The sequence below is a fragment of the Gracilinanus agilis genome, chromosome 1 (assembly GCF_016433145.1).
Source record: "Gracilinanus agilis isolate LMUSP501 chromosome 1, AgileGrace, whole genome shotgun sequence".
Classification (NCBI taxonomy): Eukaryota; Metazoa; Chordata; class Mammalia; order Didelphimorphia; family Didelphidae; genus Gracilinanus; species Gracilinanus agilis.
In genome coordinates, this window is record NC_058130.1 from 213,957,966 (window position 1) to 213,978,650 (window position 20,685).

General features: G+C 33.1%; 1 protein-coding gene across 1 annotated transcript in view; it reads right to left on the reverse strand.

Moving 5' to 3' along the window:
- Positions 1-200: 200 nt before the first annotated feature.
- Positions 201-20,685, reverse strand: part of SUN1 (Sad1 and UNC84 domain containing 1) — a 55,958-nt gene continuing 35,473 nt past the window's right edge. Inside the window, exons 16-23 of the mRNA XM_044660102.1 lie at positions 17,113-17,156; positions 15,898-16,033; positions 12,667-12,921; positions 12,022-12,106; positions 9,468-9,583; positions 6,526-6,693; positions 4,484-4,576; positions 201-2,119 (exon numbers count right to left, since the gene is read on the reverse strand). Coding sequence (XP_044516037.1) covers positions 2,006-2,119; positions 4,484-4,576; positions 6,526-6,693; positions 9,468-9,583; positions 12,022-12,106; positions 12,667-12,921; positions 15,898-16,033; positions 17,113-17,156 — 1,011 coding nt within the window. The 3' untranslated portion in view covers positions 201-2,005. The remainder of the gene's footprint in view (positions 2,120-4,483; positions 4,577-6,525; positions 6,694-9,467; positions 9,584-12,021; positions 12,107-12,666; positions 12,922-15,897; positions 16,034-17,112; positions 17,157-20,685) is intronic.

Here is a 20,685-nt window from a genome sequence, read left to right on the forward strand (position 1 = left end):
TTTGACCTGGATGACTTTAAACACTGCATATAGTATGTGCTTATATTTTAAAGTTATTTGTTCAATTATACAATTACTGGTCGTTTATGGTACTGAGACATGAGCAGCAAAAAAGTAGTTACCTAAAAGTATCTACTGGATGAATAATATTAATTTAAAGTTATTAATAGACCCCACATTCTGTGGCAAAAACTGCATAAACTGAGAAAAGAAATAAACTGTTTATTAATTTGAAATATTACATGCACTTTTAAAAATTAAAAACTCTTTATTTAAACATCTCAATAGCATCTTGTGAATTTGGAGGCAGCAAAAGAAACACTACCAAAGACAAAAATCTTGAAAAGCATTTACAAAAATACATTGCACAAAGTCCTATCTTGCATCTTTAAAAATAAATTAGTATTCAAAATATTCCCATCCCAGGCCCCAAATTTAATTTACACAGGATAATTTTGATTTATATATTTAACCTATAATATATGAAATACCTGTACATATTTGTCCACCTTCTCTGTATAGGCATTAGATCCACTTTTTAAAAGAGTGAACAAATGCTGATTTATGGAGTTTCTAAAATACATTTGAGGACTGTTGTGCAATATACATAAAACTCTATTCAGGAAACAGTCAGCACCATCATTTTAAGCCTTTTCTGAAAATACAACATGTATGATAACACCCCAAACTGTTCTGACCCCCCCAAAAAACCAGACAAGGTAAAATATTGGTATAGATCATGTGAATTGCAGAAAATTCATTTATAAAGACTTTCCAATAAAATGTTTAAAATACTAAGTGTTAATCACAACCAAATAAGCCTCTAAGGATCAGTCAAGCAGGAATGCTGCATGCAGTTGTATAATATAATGCAAACCCCAATTATATCCAGTAAAAATGCTCTTGTAGGGAAAAACAATGGCCTTAAAATATAATAATGGCAGCTGAACCTGCCTGCTATTTTAGTTAATATACTTTCAATAACATGTGACCAGTGGAATAAAAATACAACTGTTAACATATCAGCATTGGTTCTTTAGCAGAATTCTAAACCAAAATATTCTACTTTTCTCAGATCTTAAACTTATCTTCTTAGTGTATAACCCAGAATAACCCAATTAATTTAATTGTAATAAACATCATTCAGACCTGAGATTTGAGTTCTTTTTAGATCCAGTTCATTCTTAAAACTAAGACCTTTCAATACACTAATGAAATAAAATTCCTTATTTTGCTCAATCAATATTAGGAGACAGACTAACCACTTTGAAAAGCTGGGTCAATAAGAGCAAACCAGAAAATAAATTTGAAAGGTATTCTTCCTCAGTCTCTGTCCCATTCCCCCTTCCCACCCAACCCTAAATACGGCAAAGTAAATTAACATCTATGTCTGGGTTAAGGCAAGTCTTCACTAATCCTAAAGAACAGGAGTTGCTGATAAAAAATTAGACATTTTGGTTGCATTATTTTTCCCTGACAGTAAATAAGATTTAATAGATGAAATACATATATCAAAAAGTCCTCAAAATCTAGTGAAAAAAAAGCAAAGAACTGAGACTAAATTCTTAAGGAACATTTAAAATATTTTAATGTCTGTTTGCCTTGTTCCTGGTGCCAGGTAAATAAAAGTGTATAGATGAACTTTGTGTTAAAATAGATTCTGAAGTTCAAAAACAAAAGGAAATGGTTTAGTTAACAATACAATTCAAATTGGGTACAAGAGACATCACCTGTTTTGCTAAACTGATCTTTGTGAACCAGAGTATTCAGCATGCAGTTTCTCAGCATGACCATTTGTATAATATAAAGTTGTCAATGGTAAGCTGAGCATCAGAATATTTTATCAGTTGAATTTTCATATGTTGTCTTGCTGGCAGTCTTGTGAAGTTTATTACAAAGGATAATTTTATCCTGTGGTAGAACATGCCCTCATCCACAAGGGATTCCAGTGTTTCAGGTTTGGTATATACAAAAATGTACAAGAAAAATAACGTAGAAGGTATTTTTACTTGATGGGTTCTCCATGTACTCTGAAGCGATAGAGACATGTGTATTCAGGATGGCCCCAATTAGATAAAATCCGAAGTTCCACAATCTGGAAAGCTTTTCCAGGGCTCTTCTTAAAAAAGAAAACCAAAAAACTTGCATTATTTCATATTTTTAACAAACAAACACAAATCCATCAATTATTTATCTTGATAATCATTATACAGAGGTTTGAGTCCTAGGCCCTAAAACTTTGAGCTTTCCAAGTTTTTGGAATTTCTCTGAGTCTGAATTTCTATATCAGCCAAGATGAGGGGAAAAGGTTTTCTTGACCTGAATTACTACAAGGCAGTGATGGTGAACTTTTTAGAGACAGTGCCAGGCCCCACCCCCAGCCCCAGACTAAGTGCCCTCCTCTCTCCCCCTTACCCCACACACAAGGGAGGGGGAAAGGGCTCCCATTCAGCTGCTGGGCAGAGGGGTGGGTAAAGTGAGGAATGTCTTCAGGGAATATAGAGAAGGGGATGAGTACAGCTCTGCAGCCTGTGAGCCACTCACCTTACCCCACTATGTTCTCCCACTGGGCTGCTGGACAGAGGGGTGGGGGATGTGGAATAATATCATCAGGCACAGTAGAGAGGGGGAGGGGAGCAGCTCCTTCTGCCTTTTCTAGTAACAAACTGGGGGGAGGGGCGAGGGGGGGAAGGAATGGGACTTGCCCATAGAGAGAACTTGAGTATCATCTTTGGCACATGTGCCATTGGTTTGCCATCACTGCTATAAGGAGTCCTTGAATCAATAATATATGTATAAAAAACTGTCATTTTGTTCTTTACTTAGCTCCTTCAAAATATGCAACAATGGGGCAGCTAGGTACCACAATGGGTAGAGCACCAGGACTGGAGTCAAGAGGACCTTGTTAAAATGTGGCCTCAGACATGTCCTAGCTCTGTGACCCTGGCAAGTCATCTAATCCCAGTTGCCTAGCCCTTACTATTCTTCTGTCTTAGATATTATACTAGGGGCAGCTGGGTGGGTCAGTGGATTAAAAGTCAGACCTAGAAATGGGAGATCTAGGTTCAAATCTGGCCTCAGACACTTCCTAGCTGTGTGATGCTATGTGATCCTGGCTGAGTCACTTGACCCCTCATTGCATAGCCCTTACTGCTCTTCTGCCTTGGAACCAATACACAGTATTGATTCTAAGACAGAAGGTAAGAGTTTAAAAAAAAAAGATGATACTAAGACAAAAGGCAAAGATTTAAATATTTGTATCTATATCCACACACACCATCAATTCCATTGCTCTCATGTGGCCTCTGAGACATGTTTAATGTTAAACAAAGGAAGGGTTCACTCCAAATATCAGGAGTTAGGCTAGAGGAGCTCCAGGGTAAAAGCTTATGATTCTTTCAGTCAAGTTAGAATATTTTTATATTTAAAAAGTCAACTGCCCTACAACTGAGTCAATCAATAATCTAAAGAAAATTACTACTAGATAAAATACTTCAAGTCCCTAAGAAGCAGCACAGTATAGATCTGTGGTATTGACTCCAGCAACCACTGCAGCCACTGGAGGGTACCTAAGGATCCCTATGGACTGTATCCTGTCGTAGTTTTAAAATGTTATGTTTAATTGCATTTTTATTTTGTTAAGTAATTTTGTTAGTTTCCTAAACACATTTAAATTGGGTTAGCTCCACTGGGGATGGTTGCTGACCTTGTGTTTGAAGCCTTTAGAGCAGTGATGGGCAAACAAACTACAGCCCATGGGCCAGATGTGGCCCCCTGAAATGTTCTATCAGCTCTGTGACATTATTCCTAATCTGACGAATACAATGGGTAAGATAAAATACAATGAAACTTTGAAAGAGTTGCCTTAGAAACAGACTGACAGATGAGCATTTCCTTTCCTTTGGCCCCCTCTTTAAAAAGTTTGCCCATCACTGGTCTAGAGGATGGAGACCTGATTTCGGTGCTGAGAAAAATCCAAGTTATCTCTTGATTCAACCTGGCTGTGTGACCTTATGGCTAAATCACTTACTCTCTCAGCAATCTCCTAAAAATGTCTAAAGTTACAAGTTACAGAGTTGATACCAATATGCACTGGTAGACTATCCTCTACATCAATAACATAATAGGGAGGATACCCAAAATAACTAAAGCAAATAAGTTTGGTTATTAGCCATCAACTTATAGTATCAATTGAATAGATTCAGGGTACATTGCCAAAATGCATTAAAAGAGAATCTTTTCAAAGTGGAAAGTTCCAAACATATTCAATTTTCAGTGGTGGAAAAATCAGGCTATTTCTTGAGGCTAGTGTTTAGAAACAGTCAAATACCCTTATTTTGTGAACACACAGATATTACACCCTAAAAATCAATGACATTTAACATGCTTATGGAGTATCCTAAATGTGTTAGTGCAGTTTCAAGCTTTAGCAAGCTTATCTATAATACTATATTATATATTATCTGTACATAGATGCTCTTACCATTGCATGAAACATCTGAAGTGATTCTCCTTCTTGATCGTAAACAAACTGTCCTAGAAACATGCCTTCTTCTTGATATTCATTGTCTAAACCCTATAACCAAGAAGATAGAGTAGTTAAATAAAAGCATTCAGCTGGCTAGAACTTTTTCAAAAACTTGTTTCTATAAAAAATAATCAAGAAATAACTATCCCATAAGCCATATCTTATTCAGGCCATCAGAAAGACACAAATATACTTTTTAGAGTTTTATCCAAGTGCCAGAAATACTGATCTTTATCTGGATTAGGAGTCTGATGACCTGGATTTAAATCACAAATTTTAGCCCTTCATTGCATGTGATTTGGGGCATGTCACCTCACTTCTCTGGGACTCAATTTCCTTATCTGCAAAATGAGGGATCTGAACAAGATGATATCAAAAGTATTTTGTAATCAAATCAGTTTAATAAAATTCTCCTAACAACTTGATCTTTATAGCACACCATAAACAGAGAAGAAGCAAGCAAATACTTTTTCTTTTTGACACATTACTTATCTTCTGGTGAAAGTATAATGTGGGGCTGCTCGAACAATAGTTCGAGCTCCAGGCCTGGAGTCTGGAGGACCTGACACTTCTTAGCTGTGTCATCCTGGGCAAGTCACTTAACCCCAATTGCCTAGCCCTTATCACTCTTCTGCTTGAAACTGATATTACTAAAAAAGGGCTTAAAAAATAAAAAGAAAGAAAGAAAAGGCAGAATGCTCTAATGTTTCTTACATTTATGTTTACTTTTACTCAAATAGGAAGAGTTCAATGTTAATAGCCACTATATGCACATTTAGACCTAGGAATTGCTATTTTCTCCATTCTCCCCTTCTTGCCATTGTATTTTATCCTAAAGTCAGTTCAAGGCAAAGATTGATGTGGTTTGGGGAATTGAAGAGACTAAAATCCCAGAAGCTGTATTTCCCTTCCTAAATTTCTGGTCTAGGAGAGGTCCATATACCTCCCTACTCCTTACCCTACCCAATCCCTCCATTCTCTTCTTTCAAGAGTCCTAGGGTATATGAACTTTTAAAAAAAGTATTTCAAAAACTCTCAATAAAATTGGTTTACTTTGTAATGCTCTATATTTCATTTTAAAATATTTAAAAATATTATTCTAAGAAAGGGCTCATAGGCTCTAGCAGACTGTCAATAGAGTCCACGACACAAAAAAAGCAAGTTAGGAATCCCTGCTATATATAGCCTCACTTCTGCCCCCAAGTTTCCAGGCATACCCAAACTTGCCTTTTCTGTTAAAAGAAGATGAATATTATTTTTCTCCCCTTATGTATCTATTAGTACCTCCTTACAAGTTTTGGCTATGATATCTATCAAAAAAGAAAAAAGTGAGGGAACTCGAGACACATACTCTTAAGCTTGGCTATTATCAACAAAGGCAGCTGGGTGGTAGGGTGAACAGTGCCAGGCCTTGAGTCAAGAAGACTCATCTTCCTGAATTCAAATCCAGATTCAGACACTCACTTAGGTATATGATCCTGGGCAAGTCACTTCACCATGTTTGCTTCTGTTTCCTCATCTGTCAAATGAGCTAGAGAATGAAATAGCAAACTACTCCAATATCTTTGCCAAGAAAACCCCAAATGGGATCACAAAAAATAGGATACAACTGAACAATAGTACTAGCAAAAAACCCAAACCAAACCAAAACAAAATCTTAAAACTATTATAAATGTGCTCCTTACAATCCAAGTAAGTTTTCCCCTTGGAAACACTATTAAATGAAATGGCGAAGTTCTATAGTACAATAATACAATACTATGTATGCATCTGCTACATTTTGAGTTAATGGTTTTTGTGGATGGCATGTGTTCGTAACCAAAATTTACAATTATTTCTACAGGAAAATAGTCTCTAAATTCTAAATAAGAAACCATTTATTTCTAAGTTAGATGTCAGTTGGGTAACTTTCAATCTCTCCAGCTTCTATTATGTGTAAACCTTCCACAAAGAAACTCCTAGTTTACCTATAAATATTAACAAAGAAATATACTTACGTAGACTGAAAAATCTTTAGGAGCACTAGTGATGTTGCCTGTTGGTGAAAGTGTCTTTGGTATATGTTCTATTGTAAAAGCTGTTGGACGGATCATCATTGATAATCTCACAACAAGGTATCCTTGAGAACCTTTAAATGCCCAGCAGTTCCCTGGATAAATGTCAGGCTAGGAAATAAAATAGTGACAATTTAAAACTTTAAAACAACTCCCAAAATATTGCAGTCTATCAAATGTAAGTGGGATTCTTTCTTACTATTCAAAAGGACCAGTATAAATGTTAATATAAAGATTCAGATCAGAACTTCATTTCCTTTGGTAAAAAGTCATTACAAAACTGGCTAGTAAAAAAATATAAAATCAGCTAACTTGTTGAAAACCTATTTTTATCACCGACTATATTTTATTTTACTATATTTTATTTGCTCAATATCAATGAGCAAAAATTTTTTTTAAGATCCACATTAGTGTCAATACTATCCATTTAATGGAGAATTTTAAAAGTGGCAAATGTGAAAATATTTTAATACTTTACATAGGTCACTTTTCCTCGTCTGTAAAAGGAAGGGGATTGGATGAGATGGCCTCTGAGGTTCTCACAATTATAATACTTTTGGCAGTCTTTATTATTTTTAATAACATCACATGATGTTCCAAATCTTTTAAATGGTATATTAACAAAGAAATGAAAACACTCAAATGACTAAGAGTATTACTGATATCCTCATAATATGTCTAAAAATATTAAAAATGGGTGGGGGAAAAAGGAATTGGAATTATTATATTATCTGATTATTTTATTGTTTGGTATTATTTTATTGCCTAGTCTCATATATGTCTCTGTTTTTCCTTTTGAAAAAGTAGCAGTCCCTAATCCTGACAATTTGTCAAAGTGTTCAGTGTCAAAACAAGTTGTCTTTGAATTTTAAATTTTGTTTTTCTGGGAGGGGAAGAAGGGAAGTGGGAAGTGAGTGGGATAAGGAGACTATTTCTTGTCACTTGAATTTTCAGCCTCTTTCTAAATCATCATTCTGTCAACCTAATAATATCTGTGTAATGTTACCATGAAAGAAGAGAATACCTAAAACTAAAGACTGAAATGATAAATCCTAGGTTCTGTAAGAAAGGTACACTCTACTCAGATCCATCTGAGAAACAAGAACATGGGAGCTTTTTGCCAATTGGTCATTTTTCTCCTAGGTTAGAAGCTGATAGATTATTAAGCATTGCTGGCAAACCAAAATATCATCTGAAGAGCTTGGGAGATTGTGAAATCCTTGATGTTGCTGGAGTTTATTTCAGAATATAGAGCTCAGAGCATGCACAAGTGCAGAAAACACTGAATCTCAATACTGAAGACCCAGATGTGAGTCTTGGCTCTTTGATTGCCATACAGTTTTTCAAATTTAGGCTATATATTTCCCTTCTCTTGGTTTCACTCAGCTGTTAAAAATAAGAGTATTGGATTGAATGATCTCTCAGGTTGGGGGCCTTTATCACACACTGCATAACTAACCCTGGGCAAGTCACTTTCAATCTCTCAATGCTCCCAAGGAATTCTACTTAAGATCTGAGGTTGAAAAGCAAGAGTTTTCTTATGAGGAGCTCAGGTCCAATCCAAAAAAAGGATACTTTCTACCCACTAACAATATGTGGTTCTTTGAAAGAATAGTAGGAGCCAAATACCCCATTGATGTCAATATTAGGCCCAGTATAGTACTAGTTAGGTGTCACAGGTAAATTAACAACATAATGAATTCCTTAGGTTGAAAATTCCATTAGGTAGATTTCTACATAAAGAAGGAATCCGGGGGCAGCTGGGTGGTTCAGTGGATTGAGAGTCAGGCCCAGAGACAGGAGGTCCTGTATTCAAATCTGGCCTCAGACACTTCCTAGCTGTGTGACCCTGGGCAAGTTACTTAACCCCCATTACCTAGCCCTTACCACTCTTCTGCCTTGGAGCCCATACCCAATATTGATTCTAAGACAAAAGGTAAGGGTTTTTATAAAAATTAAAAAATGATAAAAAAAAAAAAAAAAGGAATTGCTATCCTACAAAGAAATAATGTGGACATTCTTTTAAAAAAAAAGTTTATTCAGAACATAAACATCAAAATAACAAGCATTTCTACAAATTGTAGACTAGAGCAAATATACATTAAAGAGCTTACTTTTCTTTTTAATTACTTAATACTTTCAACACGTAACTTTCAAAGTTATCCTGCTTGTCTTTGATTCTGTTCTATATATTTTTTAAAAAATGTTTCAATGATCTTTTCTTCCTTCCTTTCTTTCTTTCTTTCTTTCTTTCTTTCTTTCTATTTTTGGGAGTTAGGAGTGGGGAGAAGGAAGGCACAATTCTATTCCTAACTACTTTTTTCCTTCCATCCCCACCCCTCACACTGAAAATAAAGAAAGAAAAATAAAACCTTTGCAATAGATATGCATAGTCAAGCAAAACAAATCCTCATATTGGCCACCAGACATCTCCTTTGGGGATTAATAGAATTCTATTTCTAGTGACTACTACTAGAATGTATTCAGTATTATAGTATAAAGGATATATTTAACAAGTTAACATCTTTTGATAGAGTTTTCAAAATTAGTTAATTTAAAACAACCTTATAAAATAATGTAAAAAAAGCTAGCATATACTAACAAAGATCCAAAGCTACCTATCTAAAATTGGATGGGAAGTTACCCACTCTTTTGGACAGTGCTTTGAAATAAACAAATTTCCAAGAAATGATCTTTATTTTTAGTTCTAATATACAAGTCTTCAATTCACATGTACTTATTAGATTTAGTGCAACTCATAAAAAAGATGTCAACTGATGTGTGAAAAGTGCCTTAACTGACATTTTATCTTAATTTTATTTGGATGTCTAAGTTGGAACATGATTGTAGAAAACAATACTGTATTGTAGACAAAATTCACTCACCTGAATTACAACCCGAGGAGACTGTGAGAAATACCACAAAGGAATCCCGAACAAACTAATTAAAGCAGTTTTGGTTTCATATGTTTCAGAACAGCGAGTACTCAGAATGCTACCACCTTAAAAACAAAGTCACTGTTTCAGTATCATATTTGACTATTGAGAAGCAATATAAAGTCCTGGTCTAAGAAATCTTAAGAATCTTAAATTTTACATTTCCCTAAAGTGATTTTTAACAATAAATTTTTATTATTTGAATTAACTGGGAGGAATGCTAGTCTAAGGAATGTTGTATTCCTAAATACCTACAGTCAAGTATAAATTCCTGACCATCTGATGGTAACAGTATAATAACAGAGCATTGGCGTTAAAAGATTTGCATTTGGCCCTTCCTTCAATATCTTATCAACAAAATGAGAAGAGTTTTAACTAGCTGATCTCTAATGACCCTTGTCTTTCCAGAATCTGAAACGTCCTGTGATCTTCAACCTCTTACAGAAGAAAATCATGGACACCAAATTTAATCAAGTATCAGTAAATTCACAGATATAACTGCATATATAAATATGCATATAGACACACATAAATCTAGACACAAAAATAGACACACAAAAAAGAATAATAAAATTTTTATTTACCATATCATGTGTGGTACATTTATTAAGAAATGTATAAAGTTTTATATTAATCTATTCCTAATGTCTACCTCATGTTTTTAACTTCAATAAATCATCAAGGGAAAGAGCAACACATTCATAGTCTCGCAGAATTTATTACAAGGCAATCTTTGGGGAAAGAGGAAAGGTGGCCTAATGAAAATAGTACCAAACTTGGAGTTAGGGGAGACCTGGACATTGACTCTCTCCTCTGACTTAGCTGTTAAGGACTTGTTTCATGGTCACATAATCTTGTTGAGTCTTAGTTCCTTGAACCATAAAATGAGGATATTAGTATTATCTCATTTGATCCTCAAAAAAACCTGTGAGGTAAGTAAAGATATTAAAGTACTACTTAAAAGTCAGTTATCAGTGACAAGCTGTTACATATCTATTATCTAAGGAGTAGTCCAGGGTCAGAGATAGTCATCACCAAGACAGCTGATGAATGATAATTTTTGTATTTTAAAATACTGTCTGTGATATCATAGAAGGGCTATAATCTGCATTGGTGGAGAGCGTAACCATATTGATGAAAGTTCCAAAGTCTTGAATTATTAAATTACTATATTACCATGGATGTGACAAGAGATTTTCAGAAAACTAGGAGCCAACCTGATGGCTTTTGGAAAATGGATTTAAGGATGTTTGTCTTACTGTTCTCTTTGCTCATTCTGTGATGCCATAAATAATATTCATTCATTTAGTTATTTGCATTGTTTTAACCACTCTAAGTCAAATCTTAGTTGTTAAAATAAGGTAGGAATTATGAAATAACATAAAAAATATCATGGACAATACACACACATATATAAGCAGCACGATTTGCTCATCCAATGCTTCCTTCTACCTAGACTGCTCATCCTGCTGTCCCCTAAATAGGTTTTGCTCATTGCTTCTGAACAGACTGTTCTCCTTATATAAAATGTCCTTTCCTCTTCTCTCCACTCATATAAATAGATCCCATCTTTTAAGAAGAAGCTCAAGTTTCACCTATTTCAGTAAAGTCTTTATTAAAACAACCTACAATAATATTAACAGTTTACAATCAGTCCTCCTTCATCTGGATTCCTACTATCAACATACAGCTCAATTGTCAGCTATGATTTACTTTATTGATATTTGCCTTTTGCCATTTATTTATTATTGCATATTTTGCCAGTGAAATTTTAAGTTCGTAGGAATATGCACTATACTATATTTCATACTTTGTTCCTAGCATGGTCAGTCAGCAACCATTAACTGAGTACCTACTATGTGCCAGTCTTTGGATTAGGCACTGGCCTTATATTTTGGGAATATATGAATGTATGTGTAATAATATTTGTACTGCCTACCTCACAGGTTTGTTGTGAGGATCTAACAAAACAATATCTGAAAAGTGCTTTGCAAATCTTAAGGGCTACATAAATGTCAGTTATCATCAACATCATAGGTACTAGTAGTCCACAAAGAACAAATTCAAGTCCCATTATAGAAAATAATATGAAGTTTTTTGGTAGTGAATTTCATAGTGATAGATAGTACTACCACCTACTGCAACTTCCCAAACTATATATGCTTGGCCTTTGTTAGACTGGTGGTCTATTAAGAGAATTTAGTTGTAATATATCATTAGCCAAGGCTTAATTGTTATTATGGTATAGTGAATTTTTGTGGTAATGGTTTTCTGACTGTATCAGTAAACTTATAATTCTAATTTTAAAAAATATATAATTTGTCATTCTTTAAAAAAACCTAATTATATAAATTCCTGAATTTAAAGCTATATGAAAATTCATTATTCTATAACTCTTCTTAAAACATTAATTAGGGTTTTCATCATTTCAAGGACAAATCAAGTAACTTTTGGTCTTAGCACCAAAAATATCAGTTTTTGATGTGAACATGATTTTACTTACCTCCAGATTCTAAAGCAAAGTCTACCATCCCCGTTTTGTCCTGGGAATACAGCTTCAGAGCATTATTAACGATAACATGTGCTTGCTAGGTATGCATGGGAAAAGGAGGTAATAGAAAAAAAAATTTGTATTTTCAGTTTGGAAATTTCTTTAAATAAGACAAATAAGGAATAATCATCTTAATTTCTGTGCACTTAAAAATGACCATCTTTTAAAAATGTCCTGAATAACCCACCTTCAAGCCTCCTTTGAGCAGAAGTACTTTCTTATATTAAATATGTATAGAAAAATAAAACAAATCAACAAATGGGCCATTTTAAAAAATGCATAGTTAAAAAAATTGGTATCTTCATTGTTCAATGTTAGGTGACTCTAAGTGTATCAAGAAAGAACTTCAAAACATGCTGTCATAAAAAGGTAGTTAGTTGCACCATACTATTGGGATATGTGCATATAACTTAAAAACAAGTGAGCCACATAGGTAAACAGCACTTCACCGACAAAAAATGAGCTCTTTCAAAACATGCTTCTTACACCTAAGGACCAAATAATTTGGTAAAAATAGCTAATACTACAAAATTTTCCTTAAGACAAATCAGCTTCATTACATAAATTTATTGCATTTTCAGTTACTTTCTTACTTACCGCTTCTGTTATGCCAGAAATCCCCATACTGTTGACAGCATTTACCACTGCCTCAGAAGTTGGAATCTCTTTTGTCACGGACATATGGTGTGTAATATTCTTTAGAATCTGTAGCTCTAAATCCCGTAATAAAATTTGCAAGTCACCTTTGCTTACAAATTTGGAAGAAAGCCACTGTAACAGCCATTCGAGAGAACCATTTTGCTGATCATCGGAAAACATAAGTTTGATAGTTTCTCTGATCTGGGTATCTACCTAGTAAAAAAAAAATTTAATGCAAGAGATTTGTGGATGTATAAGGTTAGTTCAAACCACATCAAATCACCTGTTCATTTAAAATCATCAAAGCAATTATAAAAAAAGAAACAGTTTTTCTAATACATGTAAGCGTTCATCTTGGAAAAGCAGAAAACTCTTATTGGAAGTAGCAATAGGGAAAAAACTATGTGGTAACATTTCAATAGGTGGAAATAGAGAGGATCATATCAAACCTTAAGATCAAGAGCTAGTATATTAAAATCATTTTGTCCAACCTCTCCATTTTGCAGATGTGGAAACTGAAGCCCAGAAGTATAGTAATTATGCCGAGCTCACACAGGTGGTCAGCAGCAAAGTCAGATTTAGTATCAGGTTTTCTGCTTCTGAATTCAGTGCTTTTTTTTTTTAAACAATATAAAGATGCCTCTCATTTCAGTTGTTCTAAATATAGATGCAACCAAAAGATTCTGAATTATTTCTTAAAAAAAAAAAATCCAAAGCCAATAGAGGTATTCAGCATGCAAATTTAACCAGAAGGAAAAAATTTCTAGGTATAAATAAGAGACTAAAAATGAAAATTTTTTCTTAAAAAAAAAAAAAAGGTATATATGCTGTATACAACAGAATTCTGAAATTTTCTCTGTAATTCTATTTATGTAAATATAATTCATTTTATATCTGTGCTTTAGGAATTCACTAAAGGAATTCTATGATAACCTTTCCACAAAGTCAATCAATAAAAATCTTTTAGTTGATATGTTTGTAAATATAAATTTATACATATACTGGATTTCCTGAAAAAGTAGTATCCAAAATTGATGGAGATAAAAGTATTTACAACCACAGACATATCACACATTCTTACTTTTCTGATGATTATTCTTTCTCTTTTACTGGCTCTTCTTTAATCTGGGTATTCTCTAACATTTTGCTGGTGGTCCTACTCTACTTCTTTCTACATTCTTAAACTTGGTGATTTCATCTAATGCTATAACTTCACATCACCTACCACTTTCATGAAGAAGGCTACCGTATCCAAAGCTCTACCCTAAGCTACCTCTCCAGACTTCTGTTTTATATTTCCAACTTCACTCTAGATATCCCATCCATCTTAAAACTCAACATGTTCAAATCTAAGGCTTTGCATAAAAATGTTCTATTGTTTCCAACATCTTTATTTATATCTTTTGAATACATCACAATCTGCCTATTGATTCAGGCTGAAAACCTCAAACAAAAGATTCTTTTCTACCCCTCACTCCCCATATCTAATTGCTTCCCAGTCTAGTCAAATTCTATATTCAAAATCTCTCATATCCATCTCCACCCTTTCTAAAACAAATAATTTTTCTTATAAAATCAGTAACATTCCAAACAAGAACAAAAAATAAATGCAAAATGGATTATTACAAGAAAAAGCATAAAATCTAATGTCTTTTCATTTTAACAAAAAAATTCTAAAGATTTTTTAGTTTAGTATCCTTTTTCTTCCTTTTTGCACGTTTATAATTTGGACATAATTTCTTCTAATGTTACTGCTAATGTTTTCCTTTTCTCTCTGTGTGTCCTTTATACTCCAACTATGCCATCATAGTTGAGGCCTTCTCTGTTCTTACTACTCTATTATAGTAGCTTCCTCTTAAATTCTAGTCTCCAGTCTAACTTCTCTTATTCTTCCCTGAACATTGTCCCTAAACGTTACTAATATACTACTCTCATTTGATTATTCTTTCCTTCAAAAAACTGTCCGTACTTAATATAAACTCTTAACCCAGCATTCAGAGCCCTTGAAAATCTGGCTACTTTTTACCTTCCTAGCTTTATCTCATTCTACATATAGTTTCCTTCATGTAATTTTTATTCCAGCCTAAGAGTTCTTGTTCCGTTCCCCTAATAATATTGTTTTCTATTATCTCTACTTAAAAAAAAAAAAAAACTTTTATCATCTATCATGCCCAGAACAGAATCCATTCTTCTCCACCTCTATCTGTTGAAGTCTTCCCTTCTCTGAAGCACCATTTCAGGTGCTACCTTCCCTAGACTGAGAGTTCCTTGAGCAGGAACTGCCTTTTGCTTTTCTTTGTATCTCCAGTGCTAATTTCCTATTCCTACCCCCAGTAAAAAGTTATCTCTGTCTCTTGAGATTCTCAGAACACTTTGCCTGGATGTTGAATCTATCCTGTTTTCCCTTTGTATCAGTACTCTGAACATGTCTATGTGATCTCCCTACCCCTCAACACTAGTTTTTATTATAGGAATCTTGAAGGCTTGAGTTTTAATAATCTTCATATCACTAGAATACTGAATATAGTAATAGCCTAATATAATATTTTGAATTTAAATGAATAATACAAAGATGATTCACTGTTTCCACAAAACCTATTTGCAATAAACTTATAATAGCTAATGAAACCTAAAATTTATTGGCTAAAATATTCTACTAAGTGTCAGCTGGCATCACTTTGGAATCAGTTTTAATCTTTAAAATGACATAGTCCAAAATTTGATACTGATCATTTTCAACCAGAACATCTGATCATCTCAATATTTCTAAAAGTTGTCTCTTAAATGGTACAGGAAATTCTATTTTGTTTACATTTCATAAGACATCTATCCTAGAATAGAAGGTTTGCAATGATAAAAATATAGCCTGATAACAGTGGAAAAAAAAACTGGATTTGAAGTAACACCTGAGTTCAAAGTCCAATTCTGCCATTTTCTGGGTGCAGAACCTTAAAGGACATCACTTCAGATTTCTGGGCCTTGGTTTCCTTATCTTTCAAAATAACAGTGTTGGAATGGATAACTTTTCCACCACTAAAATTATTCCATTTGGAAATTTTCAATAATATGATATTGAAAACTATATATGTAATAATATTTAACAAAGAATTTCATCTCATGAAATTAAAAATGTTTACATATGCTTTTTACTATAAAATCACAAAATGTATTTAAAAACCAAAGGCTTACTTTTTCATGCATTGTCTCTACTTTCGCACAGCTAGTCTTCAAGCCTTGCCAAGTTAATAATTCTGATTTTAAATGACCCAGTTCCATTTCTAGATGCTTAACCTTGGATAGAAGATGTTGTTGTTCATCAATTCCACTAGTAAATCCAGTGTAGAAAAAAAAATTACATAACCTTAAGTTAAGATTATTCCAACAAGACATTGATTACCAAAAAATAAAAAATTAAGACATTATACAAAGACTATGAAGATATGATACATGCTATGAAAAAGGTCACAGTTATAAAAATTGAACAGTGCTCTTAACCACAAATAAAAACTATAATATAGGAAATAATGCTTTTGAAAAAGACATCTTAATTATTAATGCTAATTAAGGAATCAGAAGGGACAATAAAAACTTATTTGGGTTTAGTATTTTTTAGCACTTAAAGGGAATTCTTAATTCAATCTACACTGAAGATCCAAGGAACTGGAAAATGACCACCTTCCTCAACTAAATACCAGCAATCTGTTCTATGACAAAGCCAAACTCCTCCCAGGACCATGCAACTAGTACTACCACAAGAGATCCCGTTGTACCTTTGGAACACTTGTTCTAATGTCAAAAAGTCCTCTTACATTCTCCAACTATAGACAATTAAAACACTAACCTAAAATGTAAGTGTACTCATGCTCTGTCTCTCCCCTCCCTTCCCTCTTCTTTCTCTCTTTCCCTCCCTCTTTATCACCTTCTCTCCTTATATCTTAATCTCCTTTTGCCTCTCTCTTTTTTCTTTCTTCCTTCCCTCCTCTGCTTATACCTATTCTGTTTTGAGAAAGATTTTGGAGGAAGTCTCTTCATCCTATGAGAACAGGTCTAAAAGATTTACAAAGTTAGACATGGAGTGAATCAAGATCTTTACTTTGTAATTAATTCTCTAATGCACTTGTGAGTAATCCTTTTTCTTCACAGTGATCCAAAAAAGTATGAAGACATTCTACCAACAGAAGTCTTATGCACCATCAATGCATAAAATAGCCTCCAAATTCAATGCCTTGTTGGGCATCATTCAATGAGGGATTCAGATATGTTCTGATCATATAAACTTTGTCATGACCTCAGTTAACATCAAGTCTGACACAAATAATAAGAATCCTTCTGTAATCATTAGTTTATCTCAAATAGGAAAAGAATAAGAGTCAAAATATCAAAATATGCTAAAAGTAGTGATACCTAAAGGTTCTTGACTTCGTCTGATCTAATTCCTCCTGGATAATCTGAAAAATATAAAAATTACACAATTATCTTTCAAGTTTTTAAATATCTACTAGCTAATTTAGGGGAGATACATATGCCAGGACAGGCATAAGTTCTGGTAAAATCACTTCAAAAAAAGATGAAAATAATCTAATTTGAGTTTATTATCACAAACTTAAAATATTAAAAAATAGCCACTAGGATAAAAAGATAGGAGAAAAAAAATAATTAGACCTTTCTCTTTAGCCAAAGAGTCAACATAATTTACCAGTCAATAATTTAGGTCTTAACTAAACATGTCTACCATATAGCCAGATATTTTAGAGCACAGTGAAATTTTTCTCTTTTAATTATGATGAAACAATATACAATAGTAACTGAAAAAGTTGGATTATGAGGATAAAGGGAAGATAGAATAAAAGATACTTCCAATTCCTTGATTCTTGAGATCTAAGGAATTGACCAATCCTTATGTCATGTCATTAAGAAAAAGCTTCTCCTTTAATTACAAACTATCATATTTGGGGGTATGGCTTAAGGATATAATATACATTATAACAACTAAAATCTAATAAAAGATAGCCAGCAAAATGGTGTTAATGGATTTAACTGCATTGGTTAAAAAAAAAAGTCCACTGTAATTGTAATACCTTTTGAAAAACACATCAATATATTAACCAGAAGTTATTAAACACCTATGTGTACTCAGCACTGTGCTAAGCACTAAAGATACAAAGACAAAAATGAATTGCACATTGCTCTCAAGAAATTTATTTAAAATATTAGTTGGCACTTCTTTTAGATAATGTTGCAAAGACATAGACAAGGAATTAATAAGCTATTTTAAATATCTAGAAAACTACTTAAATCTGTGGTTTAAAAGCAGTAATTATATAAAATGGACAATATAAAATTTATTGCTATACCTCTCATTTCCCATTATCAATCACAACAATGGCATAACACATCAAAATTTGTAGGATATAGAGCTCAAAATTAAGAGGAAATTTTATAATTCTGAACACACATATTAAGAAAAGAGAAAAAGAACAGATCAAGAAATTAGGAATATGACTAAAGAAAAACTAAAAAGTAAATTTTTTAAAAAACTCAATTAAGCACTAAAGTACAAATCTATACAATGAAAGAAAGGAATAATCAAATTAAAAGTAAAATAATTGAGCTAGTTAACACAAATAAAAGTAAGAACTTTTTTGGGGGAGGTGGGGGGGATAAAAGTGATAATTCATTGCCTAATTTGATTTTTAAAAATGAAATTACCAGTATCAAAAATGAAAAAGATGAACTGACAATTAATGAAGATGAAAGAAAAGTAATTATTAGGAGCTACTTTGTCTAAACAAATGCCAATAAAACTGATAATCTTAATGAAATGGAGAATATTTACAAAAATATAAATTGCCCAGATTAACAGAATATGAAAGAAAATACTTAAATAATTCAGTCTTAGAAAAGTGAACTGGATAAGCCATAAATGAATTCCTTAGAACCAGTGCAATTACAAATTCTACCAAACATTTAAAGAACAATTCACTTTAATACTATATAAAGATAGGAAAAAAAACAACAAAAAAAGGAATCCTAGCAAATTCTTTCTATGACACAAATATAGTATTGATATCTAAAATAGGGAGAGTTAGGACAGAAAGAGTATTATATTTCTCTAAAACATTACATTTTCTCTAAATATATTAAATTTCATAAAATAAATAATTTAGATTATATTAAATTAAAAAGCTTTTGTACAAATAAAAACAATGCAACCAAAATCAGAAGGGAAATAACAAATTGGGAAAAAATCTTCATAACAAAGAACTCTGACAAGAGTTTAATTACTCAAATATACAAGGAGTTAAATCAATTGTGTAAAAAATCAAGCCATTCCCCAATCGATAAATGGACAAGGGACATGAACAGGCAATTTTCACATATCATTAAGCACATGAGAAAGTGCTCTAAATCTCTAATAATTAGAGAAATGCAAATCAAAACAACTCTGAGGTATCACCTCACATCTAGCAGATTGGTTAAAATGATAGTAAGGGAGAGTAATGAATGTTGGAGGGGATGTGGCCAAATTGGGACATTAATGCATTGTTGGTGGAGTTGTGAACTGATCCAACCATTCTGGATGGCAATTTGGAACTATGCTCAAAGGGTTATAAAAGAATGCCTACCCTTTGATCCAGCCACACCATTGTTGGCGTTGTACCCCAAAGAGATAATAGATAAACAGACTTGTACAAAAATATTTATAGCCGCACTTTTTGTTGTGGCAAAAAACTGGAAAATGAGGATATGTCCTTTAATTGGGGAATGGCTTAACAAATTGTGGTATATGCTGGTGATGGAATACTATTGCGCTCAAAGGAATAATAAACTGGAGGAGTTCCATGTGAACTGGAAAGACCTCCTGGATTGATGCAGAATGAAAGGAGCAGAGCCAGAAGAACATTGTACACAGAGACCAATACACTGTGTTAAAATAGAATGTAATGGACTTCTGTACTAGCAGCAATGCAATGACCCAGGACAGTTCTGAGGAACTTATGGTAAAGAACGCTACCCACATTCAGAGGAAGAACTGCAGGAGTGGAAACACAGAAGAAAAGCAATTGCTTAAACACATGGGTTGAGGCAGACATGATTGGGGAGGTAGACTCGAAACTAACACTCCAATGCAACTATCAATAATTTGGAAATAGGTCTTGATCAATCACACAAGTTAAAACCAGTGGAAATGCACATCAGCTATGGGGGGAGGGAGTTGGGGGGTGAAGGGGAAAGTAAGAGCATGAATCATGTAACCAGGTTAACTTTTCTAAAAAATAAAAATTATTAAATGGGGAAAAAATAAATAAAAAATGAAAAAAATAAATATATTAAATTTCTCAAATACTGTTAAAAATTTTTAAATAAAATACCAGCAAGATTATAGCAATATATCACAAAGATCATACACTATAAGCAAATTGGATTTATACCAGGACTTCAAGGCTGTTTCATTATTAGGAAACCTGCACACAAAATACATTTATATTAAAAACAAAAGCAACCAAAATTATATTATTTGAATAGAAGTAGAAAAAGCTTCTGAAAAAAAAAAAACAATACTCATTCCTGTTTAAAAAAAATTAGAAAGCATAGGAATAAATGGAAATTTCCTTAAAATAATAAATGGTATCTACCTAAAGAAAAGCAAATATTACCTTAGTGAAGATAAGCTAGAATCCTTTCTACTAAGATCAAGGATAAAGCAAGGAAGCACACTACCATTATTACTATTCAATAGAAAGTTGAAAATAGAAAATTTTAATAGAAAAGCAAAAAATAGCAATAAGACAAGAAAATTTTTTTTAAGGAATAAGTATAGGAAATATAAGGAAAGTATAGGTAATATAAGGAAACAAAATTATTACTCTCTGCAGATGATTTACTTAAGAGAACTTCAGAGAGCCAACTTAAAAACTAATGCAAACATTTTAAAACTTCAACTAAGTTGCAGGGCATAAAAATAAGCCTATACAA